Raw genomic sequence first — 27114 nt, 5'->3', positions numbered from 1 at the left:
GAGCCGGGAGAGACCTGCTTGATTCTGGGGCAATGGGGTGGCATGCACAGGACTCAACATCCGAGGACGTGGGCATCACCATTGGCAGATGGCACAGATTGCGCGTAGCTCCCAACTCCCAGATCTCTTCCGCTGCTCCTGTTGGGCCCTAAGGTGTGAAACCTCGGGCAAGGCCCCCTGAGGGCCCAGCTGCTGCTTCCTCCTTATCCACAGAGATAACACAGAGCTTTTGATGCTTTTGTTGCATTCCAGGGCCAAGACCAGACAGGAAATGAGGATGTTGTGAAGGCTCCGATTTGGGATTGGAAAATCCCAAATCCTAGCAGGGTCCTGTTTTTGCACTGACCTGGGGCTACGCAGCAAGACCAGGGGACACAGCCTGGCTCAAGGCACAGGAGTGCTGGGACGTCATGGAGAGTCATAGCCCAGCCCTGGGAGAGTGGGGATCCCTGTGCTGTTCATCACACACACACACCTTACAGGCTGCTGCTCAGCTGAGCAAATGCCCGGTTGGGGAGTGCAGTTCTGGGGCAGCTGAAGTTATGTCAGTGTGCCTCGTGCTGGGGATACTGGAGACAGGACAGCACCTTTTGAGATAAGGATGTGTGTGCAAATGAGTATGCACAAAACCTTGCAGGGTGTTCAAGGAGCAATGGCCCTCAGATTCAACAGGAATCCATGGAGCTTCAAAGGGGCCACTGGCACAGAGCAGCCATCGGGCTGAGCAGAGATCAGACCACCCCCTACCAGCAGCCCATACTGGGCTGCCGCTAGGCCAGACCATGCTCTGGTCATCTAACAATGGCATGTGCCATGCGCTGACAGGACAACTCTGATTTTTATTTTTTTCTTTAATTTTTATTTTACAACACATAAAGACATCATTTTACAAAGTAGTTAAAAAAAAAAAAAAAAAAAAAACCTTCACAAAAGCCTCTCAGAAGAGTAGATCCATCAAACTCATTCCAGGGGATCCAGTGCTCCCGTCTCCCTGTGCTTTGTTTCCAGCTCCCTACGGGCACTGCCTTCATGGGGTCAACACGGCAGTGCAGGGGGATGGTGGGGCTGCCCTCTGGCTCCGCTCTGCAGACATGTGCTCCAGGCGCTCCGTGTAGAACCCATTGAAGTCCAACCTGTGGGACAAAACACAGGAAGGAGTCAGCCTGCTTGCCCTGCGGCCCCGAGCAGGTCAACATGCCGCTGCTGCACATGGCATCACCGATAGTATCAGCCTATCTCCTTCATAACCCAGGCAGTGCCTCAGGTGGCACAGAACCACCCAGCCTCGCTCCACTGTGGTCTTCCCCAGGCACATCTCCGCCACATGAAGCCATGCAACTGAGAATATTTCTTCCAATACTTGAAAGCTTACAAGCAGGCAGACAGTGATTGGACAAGGGGGAATTGATCTAAACTGAAAGAGGGGAGGTTTAGGTTAGGAAGAAATTCTTCACTCAGAGGGCAGTGAGGGCCTGGCACAGGCTACTCATAGAAGCTAAGGATGCCCCATCCCTGGCAGCTTTAAGGCCAGGCTGGATGGGGCCCTATGCAGCCTGATCCAATGCTTGACAACTATTCTTCCCACAGCAGGGGGAGTGGAACTAGATTATTTTTGAGGTCCCTTCCAACCCAAGCCATTCTGTGATCCTATGGGAAACATGCACCCTCACAGCACCAAGTGGCAGGGGCCAGCAGCCTGCAACTCACACAGAAATTACTCTCTTCATTTGTCAAATAAGTTGTTCCAATACTTAAGGAATGGCACAATATTTGAGTCTCGTGTTGCTTAACCACCTTACAGAAATGGCAACAAATTGTTCCTTGATATCTTTTGTGACTGGAGAAAACAGCCTCAACAGATGGAATTTATCGGTTGCTTTCTCCTGGCTGAGCAGCTTACATCTCTTTTGTCCTTTAAATGTTATACAAAGGACACGTGACACTGAGACAGGACTACTTACTGAATTTTGATTCCAACTTAAGGGCTTACATGGTCAGGACTCATTTACATCCTGTCCCTTTCCAATTCTGTTTTTAGGACTAAATTATCTTTGATAACTCCTAAGGATAGGTGTGGTGCTTCCCAAACCCACTCAGTATCTCATTCTGTGTCTGGAGCACACATTCGCTGTTTTTTTGCATCACTCTGTACATCCCAGTTGTCCACCTCCAAGCTCAGCCTTGCTGTTGCCTCCGAATTTGTGAAAGAAGGATATCAAATGAGTACTAGCGGCACTTAATGAGTGAAGATTTTAGAGCATTTGGATTCAAAGTCATCCACCTGACAGTCCCCTCTGCTTTGATGCTGCTCCTTTTTCCAACTCGGCAGTGACTGTGGGCACTTTCTGCAGCCACCAGCTCTCTGTCAGCACTGCTGATGAAGCCAAGACACCCAAGCACACTCAGCATGCTGAAGATCTGTGGTTATAGTTTGTAAGAGAAGATCAGCATATCCTACAATCTCCTTTCTCTCTCTCAAATATGTTATTTTAGATGGCAACCATCTTCATTCTGGTTCCTGTTGCTATAGTGTCCAGGACTGGATCCAGTAATCTCTACAGACTGAATGAGAGCTAAAGGTCACGTCTGGCCATTTGCCTTGGTGCTTCTGCTTCTTAAAACGCTATTGAGCAGCCCCTGGAAATGGAAGAACACATTCTGCTGTGTGTCCTGCTAATATACACTATTTCAGATGAGGAAATGGAGACATCTGCTTTGTAACTCAAGGTCCACCTGTGCCCAACACCTCAGTAAAGATTTGCGTGGTCCTACGCAGTCCTGACTGGGGGACATGACAATGATGCATGTCCTGGCAGCATTAAGACACAGTATTCCCTCTGCAGCCCTTCTACAGAACTGGGATGTGGAAGTGCCTGGGGGCAGAGGCCTCAGACCACACTCTGAGCAGCCTGATGCAGTTTTTAAGTCACTGTCCTTAGTGCAAACAGACAACGGAAGCATTGTGTTTTCTTACATCCTGCTGAATCACTGTACTTCTCTTTTCTTCGTAAGCGGGAAGAACTTCTGAAGAAAAAGTCTGCAGTATTTGGGAGCACTGCCTGCACGGCTTCTGCATGGGTCAACTCCTGGCCACAGCACCAGGGACTTAGCATCAAATGGGATGCAACACCAGTCTCCACAGTGCAGCATCACGAGAGAGAGCTTCCACCATCCAATGGAACCATAAGCAGTTTACGGAAGGGTATAAAGTCAATGACAAAAAAGGTGAACCTCATGCTAAGTTAGGAACAGTGCTAGTGGGAGGACACCTGAGCTACTGCCAGAAAAGGCATCAGTGTAATCTCTGGCATGACGTGATAAAGTGTGATGGATGGCTGCAGGACTTATTCTGTTCCCTGATGGAAAGATGGCCAGGGACTTGATATTGTTCTGCATTTCTGAGCAAGCTGAGAAACAACTCCAGCCTGGGATTGAGCTCAGTGATGCCACCAACGGAAGGATCTCCATGTGTTCCTGATGAGACTCAAGGACTGTGGGTCATGATGCTCTTCTGTGAAAAACGCAGGCAACTTGGCCTTCAGCACTACGTTGGCTGTGCCCAGTACTGCCTGCAATAACATCCAAAAGCCTTATCTCCTGCTGGAATACTTCACAAAGCAATGTGAACTAACAGTCGCGTTAGAACAGAAAAATTTCACGTAATTCAAAGGACTATTTTTAAAGGCAAGGCCTGAAACACAAAATGACATTTCTTGCAGTTTCAGTCTTTCCTCTGATGAGGCAGACATGCACAGCTATAGAACAGCAATCACTGCTCCTGGGCTGAACCCGAGCACCAGAGGATGGGAAGTTACTGAGAGAAAAACCATGGCTCACCTGTAGATGATGTTAAGCATGCTGTGCTCACAGTCATTGGTACTGTAAATGCTCAGCCTGTCCAACAGATCCAGCAGATGTGTTGAGAAATTAGTATCAAACTTGTTGATCGTTGCTTCAAAGCCAGATGTCAGATGGAGGTTGTCAGCATGCTCTGCTAAAAGCTACCAAGACAAATGATTTGTGTTCGTCAAGGAGATGCAACTATCCCATCCCTTTTTCAAAACCTGGACAAAAATACTGCCATAAAACTTAAGAGGTAACTCAGGCACTGAAATAACATTTTCAAAACAGCTGCAAGATCCTCAATGGTTAAAAACCTTGCCCATCTGGAAGGACACCAGAGTAGACTCCAGTAGAATAATCCTCAAATATATGTTGTTGGATATTTTCTGCTAACAGTGGAGCATAACAAATGGCTAAGTGTGCATCTACACAGGGAAAAATATAGGCAAAGCAAATATCTCATATACAAAAGGGAAGGGATAACAGACTCTACAGCTTACTGAATCATCCACCTTTAAGCACACAGCTGAAAATACAGCTAAGAATTGAAAAACAATTGCAGCAACTGCTGTGAGAGACAGGGTCCTCAAAGCAGACTTGAGAGAACCATCAGCGCTCCACAATGCCCTCAGAAGTGCCCCACATTCTACAAAGATTCTGCTTCTGGGGCCAAAATGTGCTGGAAACCAGAAAGGTCTACCTGTAGGAGGCAGGAGAGCCACCCCAATCAAGCTGCAGCCCCAGGTAGCATTTAGAGAGCCCACTCATGCACCCGGCACCCCACCTTGTTAGTCAGCTTCTTCTTTGCGGTCTCTTCAGCACGTTCTTCTTCTGTCGCTGGGCCCAGCATTGTGCCATGTTCTAGGGTGAGCCGGTCCATCTCACTATCCAACTTAATGCTCTGGGTGAACCTCTGGAAAGGGCAGAGGGTTGGGGACATGGTTAAAACCCATCTCTTCCACAATGGCAATGCATGACGTTGATGCAACTCTCCTAGCCCTGCAGCTAGTTAATTCTCACAAAAGCTAACTCTGAGATAAATTTACAGTGGCAATACGCCCAAAGGAAGGTGCTTGTTTTGTTTTTTTTTTAAATAGGCTCCCTGATGCACTGGCTAAAGTCTGCCTACGGAGATCAGTCTTCATGGCTGGTCCTCAGCTGGTCTTCACAAGAGCAAAAACCTAGCCAGCCCTACAGCTTCCACCTCAAACTCTGCTACAAGAATGGATGAAGAGAGGCAATTAGGTTCACAGGAATCTGATTCCAACACTGAAAAAGAAGAGCACAAAGAATTTTGTAGAGGGAAAAGCCACAGAAACCATGTGGAGGAAAGTTTGAGCTCATAAAGCCTGTTGGTGGGGTGGGAAAGAAGCTCTTCCAACTGTATTGAGAGCAATAGAGGAGTCACGTTAGAATAAAAAAAGGTCATGGCTGCCTAGCACACAGAGCAGCTGGCATGACAAAAATGGGGAGACTGTACATACCTGCATGCAGTTTGTGAACATGACACAGACAGACATCAGTTTGGAGAAGATCTTCAGCAGCTCAGGGTTGGTCAGCATGCAGTCCTTCAGGCAATTGTCCAGGAAGCTCGTGTGGTGGCTCAAAACATCATCAATATTTGAAGCCTGTTGGAGGATAGTACATTAATGAAAAACCAAACCAGGACACCAAAGCTCTATGCCAGCACTGTCAATGTATCGGCTCAACTCCCATCAGGATCAAAGCCTAAATTATCGCATGTTAGGACTGCACAGAACACAGTGGAACCATCTGCTATGTAACACAGAGCAGGCAGCCTATGACTCTGCCTTGTTTTAGCTAACAGTACCGAAGTAGCCTAAGATGCCATCTTGTTTTGCTCTTTAACTTTTTCCTCCCCCAGAGCATTGTCCAAAGAAGCTGTCTGTGTGCCAGAAACCAGCCACAGCCAGGCAAATCCAGCCAATGCTCTGGCACATGTTCCTGGGGAACAACAAAGCCATAGGCTGGGCCAGGCTGATGGCAAGGAAGACAACATGTATTTGCAGCATTGCTGTAGCTTTCACTTGATCTACCAGTAATCAAGCATCATCCTTCACTTGCCCAATGAAGTTCACCTGTGTAACGGTAACTTAAAAGTCCAGACCACTATTGCAGTCAGATAAAAAGGAAGAGATTTGCATTTACCCAAGAGTCCTTGGTCTTCCAGTGACAGATTTTCTCTGTTGTCTGGAACCTTCTAATCTGAATTGATTACATCACATTTCAGAAGGACTCTGTGTGTTTCTTTAACAGCATGTCATGGAATGTCATCTCCTATTCTTCTGGAGACTTCTCCTTCTTGGCTTAAAACAGGGAGGTGGGACATTCACTGGGGATGTGCTTCTCTCTGAGGTGATAAAGGCATCTCACGTGCCCATCAGGAGATAAAAACTGTTACCTGGAGCTTGTGCTAGGGCAAGGAATTAACTTCTGGAGAAGTCACTGACTTTGTTTTGATTAATGAACCAGAAATACTGCATCACACGCTCAGAAAATCTCTCAGCCCAGAACATTATATCTCTGTGAAAGGAGAGGTCAGGCATATTTTGCCCAGATACCCCCTTGTCAGGCACAAAAATCAGCAGGAAATGAGCTTAGCCTCTCCCAGACATAACAGAGGTGGAAAAGTTCTCCAGCCTTGCCCAGTGCAGTGGAAACAGACCAGCATAATAACCATCTGAAGAGGAAAAACTCTTTTTTATAACAAATAGTCCTAATATGAAAAATAAAGTGCAAAGGCCTCTTCCTGCCTCTAAGGCCCAATCTTCAGCAGCTCCAAGGAAAAGAAAGCACAGACGTGGCTTTTAAGAGAGCTGTAAGTCAGCCAAGGAATCAAAGGAAGATGTCTGGACCTGCTTGTGATCTTTGCACCTCACATCCTTCTTCCTTATCCACAGTTTTTTCTTCTCTGTGCATGGTGATGTTCAGCAGAATGCTACCTTTTCATAACAGGATGAAAAGAGCATGGAGTTTGGGCGCAGCAGAGGAAAGGGATACATGACTAAGGAAGCAGAAAGGTTATGCAGAACAGCAGCACTGTTTGTAGTGTGATAAGAACAATGGTTCCTCCAACAAGACATTTCACAGTAACTGAAACAAGGCATCTTTTCTCTACATTAGATTTGGTAACATTAGATTTCTGTTCTAACTTATCTCAAGCACACACACTCACCAATTTCAAGTTCTTCTCGAGAATGTGCCATGTTGGCTCCATCACTTCAAACATCATGTAATACTGGATATTCTGCACAAAATTCAACATCCGCTGCCGCAGTGTAAAAGCACCAGCAAACCTAGGGGAGAAATCACACCCACACAACTCCGAGCTAGCAAATGCCACAGAGAACCAAACTTGCATAGCCAAGCGAAGCAGAGCTAACTATTTCTGTCCTAGCAAATTCACTGTTGCAGTCTGAGAGTGATTATAAAGTTACTGCAGAACATCTTTGATTAAGTTCCACTATGAGATTCAGAGTTTTGAATCTGCTGTGCACTAGACAGTTAATTTGAAATTTGCTCACGTTCAACCATAAATGGACAGTATTAAAGCCATTTTACTACTTTAATTAGTGAGATGTGTTTGCTAGCAGTGTAAAATATAACAAGCAAAATGCTTCATGTTTCTTTCTAGCCCGTAAATACTCACTTGTTAAATGAATACTTGAAAATATCCTATGCATTGGGACAAGCCATCAGAGCAATGGGGACACTCCCCCTTCATGGTTTCAGCTACAGGTGCCCTGTCCACTGACGACAGCCATGCTGTGGGCAGGGGCTTGCACTACAGACCCCTCCAGGTCTCTTCCACTAATTCTTCTACGATGTCAAGAGAACAAGAGCTCACATTGGCTGAGGTCAGTTCCAAGGTAGCTGAGGGTACCTTGTGAGAAGCAAGAGCCATTGACAAGACAGAAGGGATTTCCTTGCAGTGACACAAGCCTGTCCTGTGGTCCAGTGAGACCATCTGAGACTGAGGGTGGCGGGCATGGAACAGGCTCTTGAGGGCAGAGGTCACAGCCCCAGTCTGGCAGAGCTCAATGAGCATTCTCAGACATAGGGTTTGGATTTTGAGTGGTCCTGTGTGGAGCCAGGAGGTGGACTCAAAGGTCCTTGTGGGTCCCTTCCAACTCAGGATACTCTGTTTTCCTATGATTCTTTTTCCAAACTTTGTGCCACCAAAGAGGAACAAGTCAAGCAGCCCAAAGGTTACTGAGCAGACGCTTCCTACTAAATCCTAAAATGTTATGTCTGACCTCCCTCTGCCTGTCAGAAATTTGCAATGATCTGTTTCATGTCAAAATAATCCGATTCATGTCACAATGCATCTAACTAGGAAGAAGGAAAACCAAAGCCTCAGCAGGAAAAGAAGCCGTACCATTTAGCTGAATGTAGGGAGAACTGCTTGGCCACCTTATTGCTGATCCAAACATTGCACAACTGCCTTTCCACATGTTTGCAATAGAACATGTGTCTGAAAAGCATTTGGTATCTTGTCAGTGCTTTCCTGGAAAGAAAGGAGAAAACCATCCAGATTAAGCTCTCTTCTGATTGACAGACTAAACTGCAAAGGCTTAGGCTGTTTTGAGGCAAAGAGACTTAACACAACACGCTCCTTATGCCTTCAGACACACATCATAGATCTTCACTGAAACAATTCAAACAGATGAAAAAAAAAGCATTTGTAATCATCCCAAAGAATTCCTCCCTAAAGAGTCCCTCCTTCACAATTCCTGCCACCAGGTACTTCACGAGCCTCATTCTCTGATCCCCTCAAGCAACCTGTGGAAAGATCATTCACATACAAGCTGGGACAGAGGTCTGAAAGCCTGCAGTTGTGTCTCTGCTGCACCAAGGCTGCTACGACTGCCAAAACAATTCACCAGGATTCTCCAAAAAGATTAAGAAAAACTGCAACCAAGCTATAGGCAGTATCACCCTGCCTGCAATGCACTGTCAGAAGCAGATGGGGGTGCTTATTTATAGCCTTGGGGACTGGGTGCAGGTCTGTGCTCAGACGCTTCACTGTAGGCGTCTACAGAGCTCCAGCCAACACAGTTTGTGAAACTGTACCACTTAGTATTTTTACTTCCATAGTTACCACCAAAGTTAATATATCCGATTTGAAAGAAAGACATAATTTCAGATACACTGTGTCATTATGAAAGTCCCACTGCGTCAACTAATTTTTGCAAAGAAATGAGGGGATAGTGATGCCATTTAGCAACCAACTTGTCATGTTTCTCACCTAACACTGCCTGTCCCATTTCCCAGTCTACCAGTGCCCTGTTTCCGTGGAGAAGCAAGTCACTATAGAAAAACAAAGCATTCCATTTATCATAACTCAATTTAATGCAAAATGGCCTGCTACAGTAATTCTAGCAACAGCCAGTAGTATCCTTCTGGTTTGCAACCAGAGCTACCAGAAAGTTTTTTCTGCCCCTCCACATCTGAGAAATGTTTGACTGCAAACATGGAAACTCTTGAGTGTTCACTTTCAGATTAAAAAAAATCTTTTCAGAGATCCTTCAAAAAGCCATGGACAAATGAAAGCTGGGTGACTGGTCACATCTAAAAACAGGGACCAGGCTGACAAAGTATCCCTCGATCTATGTCCTTCTATCATTTAAAATCAACTTTCCATGCATATCTTAGACATGGTCTGGTAGGGCTGTACTGAAGAGACAAGCCCTAGTCTACCAGCAGAGCAAGCAGAAGTCAATAACCCCAAAGCATTTTCTACTTGTCAACAACTTTTAGTGTCACTTTAAAGACATAGACTTTGCAGCATTTTGATGTTTGGAAATGAGTTTGAAACCCATACAAAAACTTCTGCCTTTTTTTCCTTTGGTGAATGGATACTTTACCTATTTATAATCAGGGACAGAGGCCACTTAACAATGTAGTCAAAGGAAAATGCTTCCAGACCACTGAGAGTGAGCTCTGTGGGATCTGCACTGATAATGGCCTTTTCCTGTTTTGTTTCTATGGCCAATACTCTCAAGAGCTGCGTAATGAGGTCATGAGACATCAAGTCAATCTATAAAGAAAGAGCAGAAAAACAATGAAGCCACAGGGTACTCACAACTGCGGTGTAGCAACAGTTAAGTGGCAGAAGAACTGCAAATTATCAGTCACTCTCAAGTCATTAGATCAACCTAGGGAGCGATGAGGAATGACACTGTCTGGACAGCGCTGCAGCGGACAGCAGAGCAGTGATGCTGTGCTGTTTATAAAGTCATCACAACATCCCCAAGCACAGCTTGCGTGCTGGTTCACATTTGTAAAGGCTTTCAACTGAGCTGCAACAATCATTAATAGTCAGAACTTATAATAAAGGATTTTCTTGTACTCCAGAATAGGCATCCAAGCTGAGAATGTGCATGAGATACATTACTGCTTTCACCTCATCCTGATGCCACTCAAAAGCACTTTCTTTGTGCTCAGGCATCAACAAGAAAATGCAGCCCCTTGCACATGATCAGAGCTTCCCATTGCTAATGTCAGTGAAATAAACACACTTCACCCAGAGAAGCTCTACAGAAATACAGCCATCAATTCTTCTTTCTTTTGTTGCATTTGCAGCAGTATCTCATAGGCACAGAGATTTTTCTCAATACGTGGCAAGCCTTCTGCTTACACACTTTTTTACCTTTAAATCATCTTTGAAAGGATCTGTGTTGGCTGTGCTCATTCGCAAGGCCAACTCAAGCAATGCTTCTAGCCTAGTAGTTATGATGTCATCTACAGGCTTCTTAAGTTCCTCTTCTGTGAGATCCATGAAGTGAACAAAAAAGTCCCCTTGATCCATCAGGAAATAATGCTTTATAGATCTGCTCAAGAAAATGAAGATCACTGATTATGCTTTCAAAAAACACGTTTTTTAACTTGCTTTTTAACAGATAAAAATAACCTATTTGGAAGCTATTTTTTTTTTTTTTTAATGTGAGCTCCCCTCCTTCCAGTCACCTCGGTCAGGATGTTTTCGTGCAGTTGTTCTTTTGCTCCTGTAAAAATGCACCTTGAGAATAAAGGTATGCACTGCACTGCTAGGCAATGGGTTACACTGCTATCCTGGACAACAACCCAACCTCCAGAGTCCAGATCCACCCAAGAAGCAGCTGCCAACTCAGAGCAGAATCTTGGACTCTCTTGTCCAAGTATCTGTGCTAACTTCTAACAGTAAACTGCTTCTGAAGCAGTCCACATGCTTGTGTCGACTTCTGCTATAGTACGATGCACCAAGTACAATTTTCACCAAGCCTCAGGGAGAGTCAACTGCAAAGAGATTGGAAATAGCCCCCACAAAAGCTAGGGGATGAAGTTTGCATCTTGCCAGAGACTACACATAATCACTGCCATTTTTAGAGCAAAAATGGGACTAGCACAGCCTTAAAACACAGTGGTTGCAGGGCATTTCAAGACTGAGTCTTGAAAGGCACAGCCTAGAGGCCAGTTTTGGCAAGACTTCGTTTTGGTGGTAGCCTTCCAGTAGGAAGTTGGACAAGAGACCCCTAAAGGTCCCTCCCATCCAACATTTCTATGATTTTATGTTTCTTTTTCTTTAATTATTTATTTCAGGAAAAAACAAATCTGTCTTTTTTTTTTCAGGTTGACTTCTAACAGAAACAGAGCAAATATCCCAGGAAAAGACAGGTGACTTTAAAACCTGATATTTGCAAACAGAACCAATCTATTTAACATATATTTAATAAAAGAAATCAAACCTTAAGTGAGCCACAAGCTCCTTCTCCTCCATTAGGAAATCCAGAAGAACTTTGCTAGCATAGTTATATGCTTTTTCTATTTGTTCCACATATGCTCGCTCTTTTAAAGTATAGATGACCTCTTTAGCCACAGGGCAGGTAACATCACGTCCACATTCTCGCACAACATTCAAGTATTTCCCTGAAAAGGAAACAATGACCCACGTTTGCACCAACTGTATGCATTGCCAAGAGAGAAGCCTCCAAACCACTGTTACCAAATGGAATACACAAATAGAAGGTATATTGTAAAATTTTATATTAAGTTCTACCTGAAACTGGAAAGGATTTAGAAGCCTTTCAAAAGATGATACAGAACTGAAACTAAGCTACTAAATATTATGTTTAAGGAGTGATTTAGAAATGTTTTCTGTTTCCCACTGGGGGTAAAACACCTTTGCAGATAGCCAGAAGCTTTGAAAACCTGGTGTTGCACTTCAGAAATAACTTTTGAGGAGTTCATACTTGCAGCAGGGAGCAATAACAACCATCAGGTGGCACAGTGCCTTTAAGTGGCCACATGTAGTCTCAGTGTTCAGACCTCAGACATCTAGCTCCATCTATCTAGCTGCTATAAAACTGTACCCATGTACCAGAGCAGAAAGACAGAAAGCTCCTCTAACTGCTGGACTCCTTCCCACATTTTCTTTTTCACATACATGATTTGGAATTGCTTTTAATTTTTCTCCGAGAAGCTGTAGCTGGACAACCCCATAAACTGGCAAAGAATGACAAAGTTTAATTCTTCTTTACAAAAAGAATGGCAACAATCATCTCAGATGCCTCTTAAATCAGAAATGTATCTTTACCTACCTGTGCTTAGTATTTTGTCAGCCATTTTCTGCAAGAAAGAGGGAATCTGCTGCTGAACAACAGTGTATCTCTGATCCCAGTACTTGTCATTATAGTCCTCCTGAATCTTCTCCTTCTGCAATTCGTGTTCCTCCACCATGAATTCACTGGACAGTTAAAGCAAGTGTTTAGAAGCAGGAAGTGGTACAATGGGGATTACTTTTTTGACCTGTTATTATGGTCAATGGGAATATGATATACCAGAAGCAAGATATATTCCAATCAAGAACTGAAATTAGTTTGCATTTGTACTAAGACAAGCAGAGTTTTGTGGTGTGTTTGTGCTAATGTGCAATCAATAACAACAGAAACAGAATTTAATAGGGCTCAGCAATCAAGTCTAAATGTCATTTGGCTGTCAGCGTAGAGGTGAGGAAGCTGGTCTTTGCTTTCTCACCATCAGGAACGCATTCTTTTTAGCTATTTTAACTTCATTTTCTTCCCTCTTTGCATTCTGAAAACATGGACAACAGGAATGTCGCATAAATACAGAAAATGCTTTAAATGATTCTACCAGTGCCAAGAAAATTTAGAGAGCGTTGTTAGCTCAAATCAGATCATCATACTAGTGGACTACATTAACATAGATTCAGTGAGTTACGAGAATATGATCCTATGAGAACAGAGCTCACCCCTGTCCTGAAGAGGATGCGGATGTGTGAGGAGAACACAAAGAGGGGCACAAGTGGGAAGGTATTTAACTTTTTCATTTTATTTTCATTCCGCAACTGTTCCTTACCTGTATGGATCATTAATGATGCCTCGATATATCCACTTTTCCAGAATTTCAAAATAGGGCACACTCGCTGCCTTGGTTAGATACAGACACAGCTCCTGGGCCTGGCTGTCTCCTGTGTAGTTGAAAGTCTTATCATGGAGTAAGCTCAGGGTCGACCCTCCCATACACTCACCTTTATCCACAGAAGTAGCTGAAATTAAAAAATACAGATGTAAGACACACAAGATTCTTCATTTAGATACATAGATCAAGGAGAACTGAACTCAGGTAGACATAAGGTATCTGCTGGCTTCTACACCATACACAGAGATTTTTTATTTTTTTTTTAAGATGCTAAAGAAAGAATCTCACACCTCAATGACTTGCTTGAGAAATCTCTGACCTGAAAATCACATCTGTTCTCCACTGTAACCCTGAGCTAATCACGTACACAGCTTGAAACACCTGGACTTAGGTAGGCGCTCTTAGTAAAATTCATACTTTGCATTGCAAAAGGGATGTAAGGGACAGAGGAAGAGGAATACAGTACTACAATGAGCTTGAGACTGAATTAAATCTTCAAGCAGATGGCTAACTGCAGTGTTTCAAAAACATGGATATTTCAGGAAATATAAATACCACGATGGATCATCCATTTCCAGATTCTATATAGAACAGATTTTTGTGCCCAGATAAATTTTTTGGGCTGAGTAGAGAGAAATGCAAAAGTATTCTCATGTCAAAGAGTTTAATTTAAGCAAAACTACTGAGGAAACAATACAAGGAAGTGAGAAAATGAAGGTACTAAAATAGTATTAATGAAAGGGCTACAATCAACTTAACCACTCATTCAGAAGTGATCTGATAGGAGGCACTCCTGTGGGATGTGCATGCCACATACATTCTCAAATGGGTTATACTGTGCCTCTTCACAAAGCACGATACTTTTATTCTGAGGTATAACGACGAAGGGCTTGATTCAGAGAACCTACTGCTCTCTAAAATGGCAGAGGTCTGACAAGTACAATCCTCCTCTTTGTCCTTCTTATTTAATATAACAAAATTAAAATGACACATGCCCTATCCGTGCTGTTAATTTGTCTAGTTGTAAGAAGCCACTGTCATGCATCTGCCTAAATATAATGACTATATTTTTTAAACTTACCAAGTGAAGAAAGAATCTCTAGGGTCCTCATTGTGGGCTGGATATAAAACCAGAGCTTCTGCAGTGAGAGAAGCCCCTGTCTCTGAAGATGTTCCAGCTGGGTAATTAGTATCATGTATTCCTTGATCAGAGTCCGCATAGCAGCAGCCAGAGCATGATTTACCTGTCCATACTCAAAGGAAGATTTCTCCTCTATAAATCTGTAAAATGCAAAACGGAATCTCTTTTAGACAAGGCAATTTCCAACATTTTCAGGAATTTTAACTTCAAGACACTACAGAAGCACAAGAGTAGACACTGTGTTGGAAAACATGTTGGTTTTCAGCTGGAGTTTTAGGTTCCACATTTGCTCTCTGGCCCTTGTCTATTTCTCACCACCACACTTCTCACTACAGAAAGCTGTGGTAAAACATTTCCTCTTAAACTGCAGGGGATATAGAATTACTTGCAAATCCACTATAAAAAAGTGAGTGCCAGTATTTTCAAGGCAATTGTCTTTGCACAACCTTAGGATTAGGACTAGAGGACAAGAGAAGATCTCAAAAGGACACAATATCATGGAACCAAACACTGGGGAAAGCATTGCTACTGGCTTCTGACTATATGCCACAGCAGTGATTCACCTGATCAGACTTAGCTGACTTCATGTATCTTATTTAGTGGAAAGAGGCTTCTGAACGCAAGCCATATCATCTGGAATCAGTCAGATAAGAGAGACTGGACAAATCGCTTCCTAAAAGTGCTTCTTCCTCTTTGCTGATCTTCTGGGGACATCAAATCAAATGCAGATATCCATATTACACCGTTCTGCTGTTAGTGAGGTGTATACTAAGACCTTTCAACAATTACTTAAGGTAGCCACCAGAAACTAGGAAGTTGTAGGCTCTCCTGCTCAGCAGCATACACAAAGGTTGTCTTAGTACTGGATACCCAGAGGAGAGCAAAAAGTAGAGGGGACGGAGAAAACCATAGTAAAGTGGGAAAAGACAAGCCACAATAAGCAGACACATTTTAACTTTGCCTGAATGTACCAAGTCAGAGGTTGGACAAAGCAAAGGCAAGGTGAAGGAAAATGCAAAGTGGTACCACATAGGAGAATGCCAGCAAAAACATGTGTAGCCAAAACCACTTCGAATAAATTGTCACTCCTTATTTTATATCCCTATAGATTTAAATTTAGCTTGGAAGTCATAATCTGCAAAATGACAGATTCCATATTCTGCAGTTCAATATTCAAAGGAGAATATCCTCTGCTGGGAGGAAATGTCAGTGCCGTACCTGGTGACGGCAGAGTAACTTGCTGCTACAGGAAGAATCCTGGTCACCAGCTCTTTGATGGACAAGTCCAAGTTTGGATCAACTAAAAATGCTCGGTTCTGCCTGCCAATGAGAGGCTGTGCTGTGATGTATCTTCCATCCACACCAATCAAAACATATAGCAAGTCCTCCACAATCATGGATTCTTGGGATCCTAATGGCAGAGTACCTGTTTTCAAAGAAACAACAGAAAAGAACATAATCAGAACATGCTGCAGTACCTCCTGATCTTCCATTAATGATCTAGCACCTGAAGTCTAAAAGGAAGACATACTACCATTCAAAGAGAACAAAGGAAGATCATACAAAGTTGAACTAAGATACAGAGAAATAAAACTGAGTTACAGTCAACTCCATAATCTTATACCTTGCTGTCCAGGAAAATAGAAGCCTTTCCTCATTTAAACCCAAAGCAAACTAAGTGGACAGAGCTAGGTGTCCATCAACTGTGGCCAACAGAACATCACTTGCACTGTTGACTCTTCCACCCAAATGGGCTCAGTTACACTGGACCTAAGTTCCAGTCTTGCCACCAATTCTCCTACCTTCCTCCCACTGAAATACTCAAATACAAAGAATGAAGTTCAAATGCAAAAAACAAAATGCTAGTCCAGCCAAAGCTGCAGGTGAACTGCAAGCTATAGGGTCTCTGAATGGTGCAGTGAACTAGAAACCAGCTACAAAGAAGCGAAAGGGACTCAACCTAAAATATAATAAAGTACATCAAAAGGTTGGGGACAAGAATGGCTATAAGGCTCACTACAGCTAGCCTTATCTCACAAAACCAGCTAACAATCCCTCTCCACTGTAGGACTGTAAGTGCTGGTGCAGCATACAACAATGTTGAGAGGTGTCTGATCTTACCAGTGATTTTTGGGCACTACAGAATTTGTTAATCCCTAGGAAAAAAAAACAAACATTTAACTGAAACTTGATTGAGAATCTCTGTCATGTGGTTCAAAAGCCTGGAAAAAAAGTGTACACTGTAAATGTAAGCATTAGACATGCTTAAAATTCCCATGCAGCTACACAAATTTGACAACAGGGAAACACTCAAGAATGAAACTACTTGTGATGTGCCCACTACTTTCATGTGCCCCTTAGACAAGGCACAAATCCATGCCAGGAAGAAGCTACAGGATTCCTGCAGGCACTTCTACCTTCTTGCAGAATAGAAACATGAACCTCTAGCACAGCTGTTGCCTTTCTTGTATCTAATTTACAAATCACAAACAGTACACAGCTCTGCCTAAAGCTATAATACAACAGAGTGCATCCCCTGTTGCATTGGCTAAGGGAAAATCAGGGAGGTTGTCACAGCACTACTGGAGAGGAGAATGAGCTGCATGGATTGATGAATGCTCCCCTGACAGGTGCAACTGCAGATTTTTCAGCTGAGAATGCAGACGGGATGCTCCTGCAGTAGGATTTTGTAGAAGAAGGACTGGGAAACTCAAAGCAGATTAGATCTTATGGATTAACAGTGGAGTTGGAATTTAGCACAGGAGAAACACTTTGAAGAAATTAAGTCTAGTTGGGTGTTTGTGTTTTTTTTTTTGAACCCTGTTCTTCGCAGATTTCAAGGAGGCAAATTTTGCTTTCATCCTAATTATGACAGAATCTGAATGGCACTTCTGAACAAGTACAAAACATACCGTGTTAACATAATTTTCCCTGTGTACCACATACCTATAGGTACCGTTATGTCAGTGCTTAAAGCAGTGCCAATTAAGAAATCGCCAATAAGCGCAGGCCTCTCATACACCCAGGATGGAAACACTGGAACAGGCTGACCTGAATTCTTCTTGTTTTGCTTATCTCGGAGCATTTTTCGTGTAATCTCAAGAGGCTGTTGAGAAAAAAAAAAAAAGGGAGAGAAGAATGAAAAAAGAGAGATGTTTGGAAGGGCATGAATTTTTCAATTTTAAGCAGAAATTGACTGTAAAGTGATAATTTGAGAACAGAAAGTGGAATAATTGATATTTCACAGTGTAGGTTTTAGTCTCTCAGCTTCATCTAGTCTACTGGTCTCAGCACTGTAGAGGTGATTTTTTTATACAGTTGGCCTACTTCTTATTGGAGGATGCATTGCCTTGCCATATCCCCCCCACCAGCCTTGGTGCTGTGGCATACACACAGGAGCAAAACTAGGATGTATACAAGCACCAGGCACTTTGCTAGTTTGCAAACTGCACTGTGTGAAAGCCATGAAATTGCTTCCAGAAGCAGAAAGCAGCAACATCTCATCCAAGGAGCACTTGCAAACAGGCTAATGATCACCTCTGAAATCAGTTTCTGCACAGTGCCCATGGAGTGCACATGAAATGCCATCCAGATAATCCATTGGTGGAAAATAATAGTGGTTTTGCTCTGATTGTGAAGAAAGTGAGCTCTTACAAGATCGTAACAGTCTCCATTCCTGGCTCTGGATCTCTGTCAGTAAACTGAATTTCCATCTGGAGAGGTCTGTGTGATGTATAACCTACACAAACAGCCAAAACCACAAGTGCAAAAACATAGGGGATGTGCTTATGAAAGCCATTTCTTAAGCTCCACATGCATGTGAAATGGGATCTGCACAGGGTCATTTTATTTTTTTCTCACACAAGGTCTCAGAGGTGAGAGGAATGTGAGAAGAAAACAAATGCATATAAGCTTTGCATCTTAAAGTAGTGCTCACTGGCTTGCACTGCCATCATTTCTTCTGGCTGCAGGTAGAACTGTGCCTCAAAGGAAAAGTATGCATGGAAATCAACTTGTATTTGAACATCCTAGAGAACACCACTTCCTCTTCTCTCCTCTTTGAGCAAGTCCACACAGAAATCTTATTTAAAAGATCTGTTCTCCTACTGGAAATTTATCTCCCCTTCAGGATCTAAATCAACTGCTTGACTCAGATCATCCACGAAGGATTTGGATGAGAAAAGCAAAAAGCCTGATATGCACAGTATACGAGGATCAGTACAGCTCCATCGCTGCCTGACAAGAGTTTTGCAGCACTTATTTCAGGAACACTCATTCCAATAGCTAAGTAGACAAAACTGTTGTGTCCACTTGGGGAACAATTTTTCAAGGCATTGCATTCACGTATCTGGGAGAACAGAGCTTTCAGCAAGGATGGGATGAGCCATAAAGGTTGCTGAGCCCCTGAGCAAGCACTGCTGCAGGCGGAAATGGAAACATCTCCATGGGTTAAGGAGGTGGTTTGAAATGGGAAAATGAAATCACATCACTACCCCCCAGTGAGAACTGCTGTGGCCTAAACTCAACTCACCTTACCCGTCATCAATAGAAAAGGCCACTTTTAGGAAGAACAGCACAAAGATTTAATATAACTTGACTAGCACATTTTGAGAACAAATTTAGATTATCTGCATGGGTAGGAACATCTATAATTCCTCTAGACGGCAAAAGTTAAGAGCACACCTACATACGAGCAGCAGGGAAAGATCTTAGGCAAAAGGTGAGGGAAGAGGCAGTACCTGCTGTGCGTTAGAGTTGGCTGTGACAGTGCCAAGCTGCTTGCGCAACTCCTCAAGCTCCTGCACAGATATCTTCGAAGTAGATGAGGGAATTGAGAAATTTGTGCTGCCACCAGCTGCCATGTTTGCTGTGAGTTCCGCCCTTTCTTTAGCATTTTGTTGCAAATACTGGAGCGTCTGCACATACATAAAACAGAAGAGATTTTGTGAACACTGGTCACCACACACTACAGCAAAACACATCTCACCATAAGATAGGTGTGCTGCTCAGACCACAGGTCTTTCTGTCCGAGTATCACATCTTACAGTGGTCTAAATCAAGACTAATTATAAAGTGCAATTCTCAACAGTGCTTACAAAATTAAGTAAATGCTAGAACTGGATGTCTTCTGTTGTCTTCAGTGCATTCCAACTAACATTATCATCAGATAGTGAGCACATTTAAAATCATTGCATTGTTGCTACTCCCAGGTAGTTATAACACGCTCAGTTCTAACTCAGAAACAAACCTCTTTGTCTTCTGTGAGCTTTGACAGCAGGTACACCAAAGAATCTAGATGTCTTGTATTCTTAGACTTCAGCTCATCATATTTCTTTAAAAAATCTTCAGGAGTTCTAGAAAACTCTGCTATTTTTACCTGTAAAAGATCACACTGATATTCAATGTTTAAGGTACATTACCATCCCAATATTCCAGAGTGGAGTATTGTGCAAAGAGGGAGACAAGGTGCAGGGTGCTGCTGCCAGTAAAGCACTTCAGGGAGTAGGTTTTGGACTGAACACTGCGGCACTGGTCTCATACTGATAATTAAGATGGACTGATTTGGAAGGCAGCAATGAAAAGCAGTATTATGGCCAGAGAAATATGCCTGGTCAATGAGGGTATCAGGCTTTAAATCCCTGACATCTTAGGTGATATTCAGAGAAAAAAAAAAGTCAGATATTGTTCAAAGAATCATAAAGGTTGGAAAAGACCTCTAAGATCATCTAGTCCAACCATCAACCCATCGTCACTATTAATGCCCACTAAACCACGTCCCTCAGTGCCACACCTCCAAGTTTCTTGAACACCTTCAGGGATAGTGACTCCACCATCTCCCTGGGCAGACTGTTCCAATAACTCACCACCCCTTCTGAGAAGTTGTTTTTCTTAATGTCCAAATGAACCTCCCCTGGCACAACTTAAAACCATTACCTCTCATCCTATTGCTACTACCTGGAAGCAGAAGGCAACACTCACCTCCCCAGAACCTCCTTTCAGGGAGTTGTAAAGCAATAAGATCTTCCCTGAGTCTCCTCTGCTCCAGACTAAACAATCTCAATTCCCTCAGCTGCTCTGCATAGAACTTGTGCTCCAGACCCCTCACAGCTCCGCTGCCCTTTGCCGGATACACTCCAGGGCTTCAGTGTCTTTCTTGTAGTGAGAGGTCCAAAACTGAACACAGCATTGAGGTGCAGCCTCACCAGTGTCAATTACAGAGGGACAATTACCTCCCTGATCCTTCTGACTATACTGTTTCTGATACAAGTCAGGATGCCATTGGCCTTCTAGGTCACCTAGGCACACTGCTGGCTCATGTTCAGCTGAAGGTCAACTAGCATCCCCAGATCATTTACCTCCACCTAGTTTGCCAGCCACTCTGCCCAGAAGCCAGTACTTGGTCTAGTTAAAGCTCATACAATAGGCCTCAGCCCTGCGATCCAGCCTGTCCAGATCTCTCCGAAGGGCCTTCCTACCCTCAGGCAGATCAGCACTTCCTTCCAACTTGGCGTCATCTGCAAACTTACTGAGGGTGAATATAATCACATTTCACACAGCTACTATTTTTCATGTGGATAACTCCTCTAATTAAAAATTGAAACAACCATGCCAGGCACAAAATAAGCTCCTTTCAGTGTTTCCCCCAGATCAAACAAACGTCACAGGTACAGCACTTGTACCAGCTCTGGCAAGAGCAGCTCAACAACTGCCAGTGAGGCCCTGAGCAGACCTCACTGTAATGCCACCACTCTGGCCCACCTTAGCACTGTGTGCAGACACAGAGGTGGTGACATAGGGCGTGCGGTTCTTCTGCAGCAGGTCGATGTACACCTCAGCCCCCTCACCACCATGCACACGCAGCAGGCTGAGCAGCTCATTGACATCGTGGTGGATGCGGAACTCACTCATGATCCCATCGGAGTGAAAACCAACCTACTGCTGCATAGGACACAGGAAGAAAGGCAATGAGTTAAGTTACTGTTTCGGTTTAAACATGAGCGTAAAGATTCCCAACCGCATTATAAGCCCACAGCGTGTACTGAGAAATTGGGTGGGAACAAAGAAACTTGTGTAAGGGGAGCTGCAAGAAAAGCCCCTTGTCCGGCCTGCTTCAGCCCTGTTACAGACTCAGTCTAAGCATGGAGAACAGCAGGGCCTTGCCTTTCAGACACCATGTTAGCAGAGAGGTCTCCATGGGGAACGCTGACCCATGGGGTGACACACCAAAGTCACCCAGAAGCTGCTCGCGCAGATGCAGGGATCCCCACTGCAGTTACGAGTGGACAGCAATGCGCCCCACACTCCCAGCAGCGAGAGGTGCAGGCTGGAAACCAGGAACTAAAGGGCTCCCACCGAGTGCCCACCGCGGCCTGCTGTACAAAACCCCAAAATAGCAGAACCACAGCATTACAACGACAACACCGGAGTCCTGAACCCTGCAAGCCACGCTGGGGGCCCAAAGCAGACCCGGAGGCGGCAGACCGTGCACGGTGCTCCCCACTCGCCCTCTCGAGGCTCCACGCCGACCCCGGCCCGCTCCCGTCCCTCCTACCCGCCCGGAAGCTTCTGTCGCTGCTGCACGGAAGTGCTGCGGGCGCCTGCGCGGCCCCTGCCCGGCCCATGGTGCTGCCCGCCCTACGCCGCCGCTTGCGGGAGCGCCTGCCGCTGCCCCCTGTCCCGCCGCCCGCCTCGGCCCTGCCGCGGCCGCCCTTCGCTTTCGCCCCGCGCCGCCTGCGCCTGGGCCCGCAGCACCCGCTGCTCGAGGTGAGGTGAGGCGAGGCGAGGCGAGGCGACGCGAGGCGAGGCGAGGCGAGGCGGCCGGCGCGGCGTCAGCGGTGCCCCACGGCTGCCATGTCCCCCTGTTGCAGGATGGCGACGTGCAAAGGCACCTGTACCTGCGGGAGGCCCTCACGGGCCGCGCCGAGGAAGCGAAAAGGCCAAGGTGAGCCGCGCAGAAGGAGAGCTCTGCCCCGCGGAGCCCCTGCCCGGTCCCCAGAGCTGCTGGGCTGCATGTGGGCTGCCCCTGGACACTCACGGGGACCCAAACCTCACGTCTGTGAGCTGTCTCCAGACACTCCCTGAGCTCCGGCAGCTCGGGGCCATAACCCTGTGCCCACCACCCTCTGGGGCAGAGCCTTTTTCTGATGCTTGAACGTATAATCACAAACTGAGGATGCTGTAATGTGCTGTTCTTCCCTCACAGGGTGTCTGAGTTCTGCTGCCACATCTCTGGCTGCTGTCAGGTGTTCGAGACGCTGGAGGGCTACGAGCACCACTACAATGCACTGCACAGGAATGTCTGCTCCTTTTGCAGGCGATCGTTCCCCTCAGGGCACCTCCTGGACATCCACATCTCTGAGTGGCACGACTCACTCTTCCAGATCATGGCTGAGAAGCAGAATATGGTGAGGGCATGGCCTGGCCCCTGCTGCCGTGCAGACCGGCAGTTCGCCCTTCCCAGGGGATGTCTTTTTCTTTTTTCTTTTAGTACAAGTGTTTGGTAGAAGGCTGTCTGGAGAAGTTCAAGAGCAGCAAAGTCAGGAAGGATCACTTGGTCACTGTTCACTTATACCCTGCTGACTTCCGATTCGATAGACCAAAGAAAACAAAGAGGTAACTGCAGAACAGCAGTAGCACAGCTGCTTTTCCCATGCAGAGGTGATGTTGTGCTTCTCTGTTGTCCCACTCCTTTCTAGAGTAAACAGGTTGCTATCTTAAGAGCCCAGTAGTGAAGTTTTCTGCTTCTTGTAGGAATGTGTAAACGTGTGGGACTTCATGTGACAATGTTTTGCCTTCTTCTAATGTTAAAGCAGGTCTTCATTCTCTCCCTGTGCGCTGTTTCAAGTCCAGCACATCTCTGTGTCACTGTGTGTGTTTCCTGCTTTCTCTGCAAGTCTTTGTAATATTCCTGCTCCCAAAAAGTGTGAGTAGAGCATAGGGAGGATTTGTTAACCTGGCAAATAGCTTTCTCTTCTGGCCACACATTCATAGAGTTGCGTCATAGAATCATCTGAATTGGAAGGGACCTTTAAAGGCCATCTGGTCCAACTCCCTGCAATGAACAGGGACACCTACAGCTCCATCAGGTGCTCAGAGCCCTGTCCAGCCTGGCCCTGAATGTCTCCAGGGACAGGGCAGTACCACCTTTCTGGGCAACCTGTAACAGTGCTTCAATACCTTTATCGTAAAAAACTTTGTCCGATCTAAATCTCCCCTATTTTAGTTTGAAACCATTGTGCTATCACAACATTGTCCCCTTATCCTATCACACAGACCCTGCTAAAGAGTCTACCTCCTTCTTTCTTACAGCCCCCCTTTAGATACTGACAGGCCGCTCTCAGGTCTCTCTGGAGCCTTCTCTGCTCCAGGCTGAACAGCCCCAGCTCTCTCAGCCTGCCCTCGCAGGAAAGGTGTTCCATCCCTTGGATCATTTTTGTGGCCCTCCTGTAGTCGCACTCCAGCAGGTCCATGTCCCTCCTGTACTGCTTTTTTCAAGCACTGCTCTTGCTATACTGTCGTGGTTTCAAGTGCAACAGGGCAAGGAGGCCCCTTTCTCTTTCAGGGAGAACGAAATTAAAACAACCCAATTAAGATAAGGAGAGGTAACAAATTTACTACAAATGGTAAAGGAATGTAAGATAATAATAAGAAAGAGAATTACAATGAACAGCTCAAATGGGAGAGAGAGGAAAGCTACAGCTGTGCTGCTCGCTGCACTGCCTGGACCCGGAAGCCCCTTGATCCCCATCACCCAGAATTGGGGATCACGTGGAGGCTTTTGGGAAATGTAGTACATATCAGTGTGTCTTCCTCTTGGAGAGTCAGAACTCACCTGAGACTGCTAAAAAAAACAGGAAGTACAGCTCCACAGCACACTGTGCCTCTGCACCTAACAGCCTGTCACATGATGCCATGATATGGAATACTTGGTATAACGAGGACATATACGGAGAATACAGGCACTAATGTTTAACAGTCATCAGTGACATGGAGGATGGGATGGTGAGAAAATTCCTTGCCCAGTGAAGTGGCGTAGCCCTACCACAGGTGCCCAGAGGGACTGGGAGTCCCAGAGCTTACTCAGGTAACCTGCTTGCACCATCAACTATCTACAGCAGAGGCCTGGACTGGAGGTCCTGTCCAGCCTTATTTGGGAGCCCAATTAATACATTAAGCTTTATGGGTTGAAGAGCAACATTTCGGAACTAAGCTGTGTGCTATAATGCAGTAGCACTGAATACTTTTGCTTGTCTCTCCACCAGCTTTTGCCCTGCAGCAGGTGTTCTGTGCAGCCAATCTTGGTGCCTCTTTCATGCAGTAACTCACCCAGGCCTGATGGGTGGACCTCTTTAAAATCCCTTTTGTTTCCTTTGCTCCATGCTCGCATGTCAGCTGCTGAGAAAGGCTGTCACATTTTATTTCTGCAGTTGTGCCAAGCATGTGAACTGTCCCACAAATCATGATGCGAGCGTGCTGATGGATGTCAGTGTGGAGACCTCAGAGCAGCACCAGGTGGACCACATGGAAGTGGTGCCCAGTGAGAGCATGGAGGTTGCTCAGCCTGCAGCCAGCCCTTCGGTACCAGAGAAACGTCTCTATAAATCCAGGTGTGAGCCAAATGTGTGCACAGCCAACAGTTTCTGGGGCTGGGACCATATCGACTTAATTGCATAGTGCAGCACCACTCTGGGTATTTTGTGCTGGGGATAGAAGAGGTGATATTTCTACTTATTTTTGAATAGCCCTTTTAAAAAAGAAAAAAGCATGAAGAAAAAAGAGTGAGCATATACTGCAAAGCTTTGTCAGCAGGTTGTTACTGTTACTCTGGTATGTTCCCAGGGTACTGCAGAGTGGTATTGGTCTGAAGATAAACTGTTGGAGTCCAAGCCCCAAAACACAAACACATGTATTTCCTGCTTTGTATCACTTTTCCATCCTAGCTGATTTTCCCAGGAAGCTGACTGCAGCTTCCTGTGCTCCCATGGGGTCACAGGACAAGGCACAAGCAAATCATACATTTTGCAAAATCAGGTCAGCTTTGCTGTGCTTTCTGATTTTATACAAGAAGTTGAAAAAAACTGCCTAATACTGGCTTTGCTTATGAAGTCCTCTTCGTCATGTACCATAAAACCTGCATGAGGTAGTATGTGATCAAAAGGTCACACCTGAATCGTTGTCATTTATTGATCACTTTAATGGCCTCTCAGCACATCATGGTTTTCCTTGAACTATCCCAGTTAGCAAAGGGGCACTTGTACTTTGAGCTTGTCGCACCTGAGATGCCAGCATAGTCCATCCGACAGAAACCTGCCCCTTTGCTTGTCCATGGGGTTACATGATGCCAGGCAGCTACCAAGGGGACATTTTAAGCTTGACAGTTTTTTCAGGAGTAACAGGTTATAAGCCATTAAGAAATGCAGTCTTGAATTTGACATGACCGTCCTGGTTGCTGAAAGGCCACACTTTTCTTGCTTCTTCTGCTCTCTGCAATCATATACTTCTGCAAAAATAACACTGTAACTTCCCAGGAGCATGTTATGTTTTCTAACACTTGGCACCCCATTGTGAAGAGAGACGAGAGGCCTCCAGCACATAAATGTGCCCCAACAGTGGAAAAGACGACCAGCATTTCCCCTGTATTTTGAAGTAGGCATTGATGATTTAGACTGGGAGCCTGAAACCATGCAAGGTGTAAAACATCCCAATGCTCCTGCGGGAGGTGGGATGCTAAGGGATGAGTAGGGTATGTGTGTTGGGAAAAGGGCCAATGAAGAGAGCTTGTCCAAGTGAATTAGTGTGCGGCCAGACCTTTGCACTAGCAGCTTGTATCTTGGAGATATTAGTCTATTCTGTATTGATATTAAGTCCCCCAGATTACTCTTTTACCTCCAACACCATTGCCTTGCATTCCTGGGCTAAATCAGCTTTGTCTTTTAAAGCATGACTGTTGCTGCTAGTTGACTGGTCACAGCAGGATTTCTGCTGATAACCACGAGGGCAAAGATCTCGCAAATGCATGTTAACTGGTGTCTCTGTTCCAGGATCCCATCCACGGTCTGCTTTGGACAAGGTGCCGCCCGAGGATTTAAAGGCCCACGTAAGAAAGTCTGAATGTCAGCACAGCAGATTTGTGCAAGACAAAAAGACACCAGCAATTGTTACCGAAGGCACTGTGTCCAAGCAGGAATGTTTGCTGTTGCATGCAAGGATCTGCTCCATAATAGGAAAGTGAAAAGGAGAAAAGAGGGGTGGTGCGGTTTGGGATATGTAAATGCCTCAGGAGGTGCTTTGCCACAGGCCCTTCATGTCTGTGTACCCCGTCCCTTTGACAAGAATTCGGAGAAGAGCCTGGCTTGTATTTATTCTCCATTAGACACAAAAGCTCTTCTCTCTAATTTCCCCTGAAATCAAACTGGAAATAAATTTGTCTGCCTCTCTGCTGTTGAGTTTCTGTGTCTCATCAGTTGCTGCCTGGCAGTGTAGGTGGAGCCAGGCAGACAGAATGAGCGTTTTAGATTTTCCCCAAATACCCCCAAGTTAATTGGCAAGGGAGGGTATTTTCCCCTTGTGCCTTTGCCTTCCTGTTTAGCCCTATTCTTCTGGGAGGAAAGCTCCACCTGAAACACATGTACCCTTTTGCTCATGTTCCCACTGCAGACAGCAAACAAGGACAGCTCACAGTCACCTGT

General features: G+C 45.1%; 2 protein-coding genes across 5 annotated transcripts; one reads left to right on the top strand and one right to left on the bottom strand.

The window, feature by feature from the left end:
- Nucleotides 1-833: 833 nt before the first annotated feature.
- Nucleotides 834-22095, bottom strand: TUBGCP2 (tubulin gamma complex associated protein 2). Of its 4 annotated transcripts, none has more exons than XM_021381824.1 (18): nt 21978-22095; nt 21185-21364; nt 19674-19802; nt 19165-19341; nt 17372-17531; nt 15644-15851; nt 14366-14565; nt 13222-13411; nt 12444-12589; nt 11592-11772; nt 10517-10697; nt 9732-9904; nt 8243-8371; nt 7040-7160; nt 5328-5471; nt 4628-4756; nt 3838-4001; nt 834-1133 (listed from the first exon to the last, which is right to left on the bottom strand). In XM_021381824.1, the coding sequence occupies exons 2-18, from the start codon at nt 21332-21334 to the stop codon at nt 1028-1030; spliced, it is 2688 nt and encodes an 895-aa protein (XP_021237499.1). In that variant the 5' UTR covers nt 21335-21364; nt 21978-22095; the 3' UTR covers nt 834-1027. The 4 variants fall into 4 exon arrangements, with proteins under 4 accessions (XP_021237499.1, XP_021237498.1, XP_021237496.1 ...); XM_021381823.1 differs by having other exon boundaries at nt 21587-22008; XM_021381821.1 differs by having other exon boundaries at nt 21837-22008.
- On the top strand, nt 22031-26863 carry ZNF511 (zinc finger protein 511). The gene is made up of 6 exons (XM_021381832.1): nt 22031-22189; nt 22294-22367; nt 22629-22830; nt 22914-23038; nt 24853-25032; nt 26467-26863. The coding sequence occupies exons 1-6, from the start codon at nt 22046-22048 to the stop codon at nt 26534-26536; spliced, it is 795 nt and encodes a 264-aa protein (XP_021237507.1). The 5' UTR covers nt 22031-22045; the 3' UTR covers nt 26537-26863.
- The last annotated feature ends 251 nt before the right edge of the window (nt 26864-27114 follow it).

The sequence above is a fragment of the Numida meleagris genome, unplaced genomic scaffold (genome assembly GCF_002078875.1).
Source record: "Numida meleagris isolate 19003 breed g44 Domestic line unplaced genomic scaffold, NumMel1.0 unplaced_Scaffold119, whole genome shotgun sequence".
Lineage (NCBI taxonomy): Eukaryota > Metazoa > Chordata > Aves > Galliformes > Numididae > Numida > Numida meleagris.
Note: the sequence above shows the minus strand (reverse complement) of the source record. Positions and strands in the feature narration are given on the sequence as shown.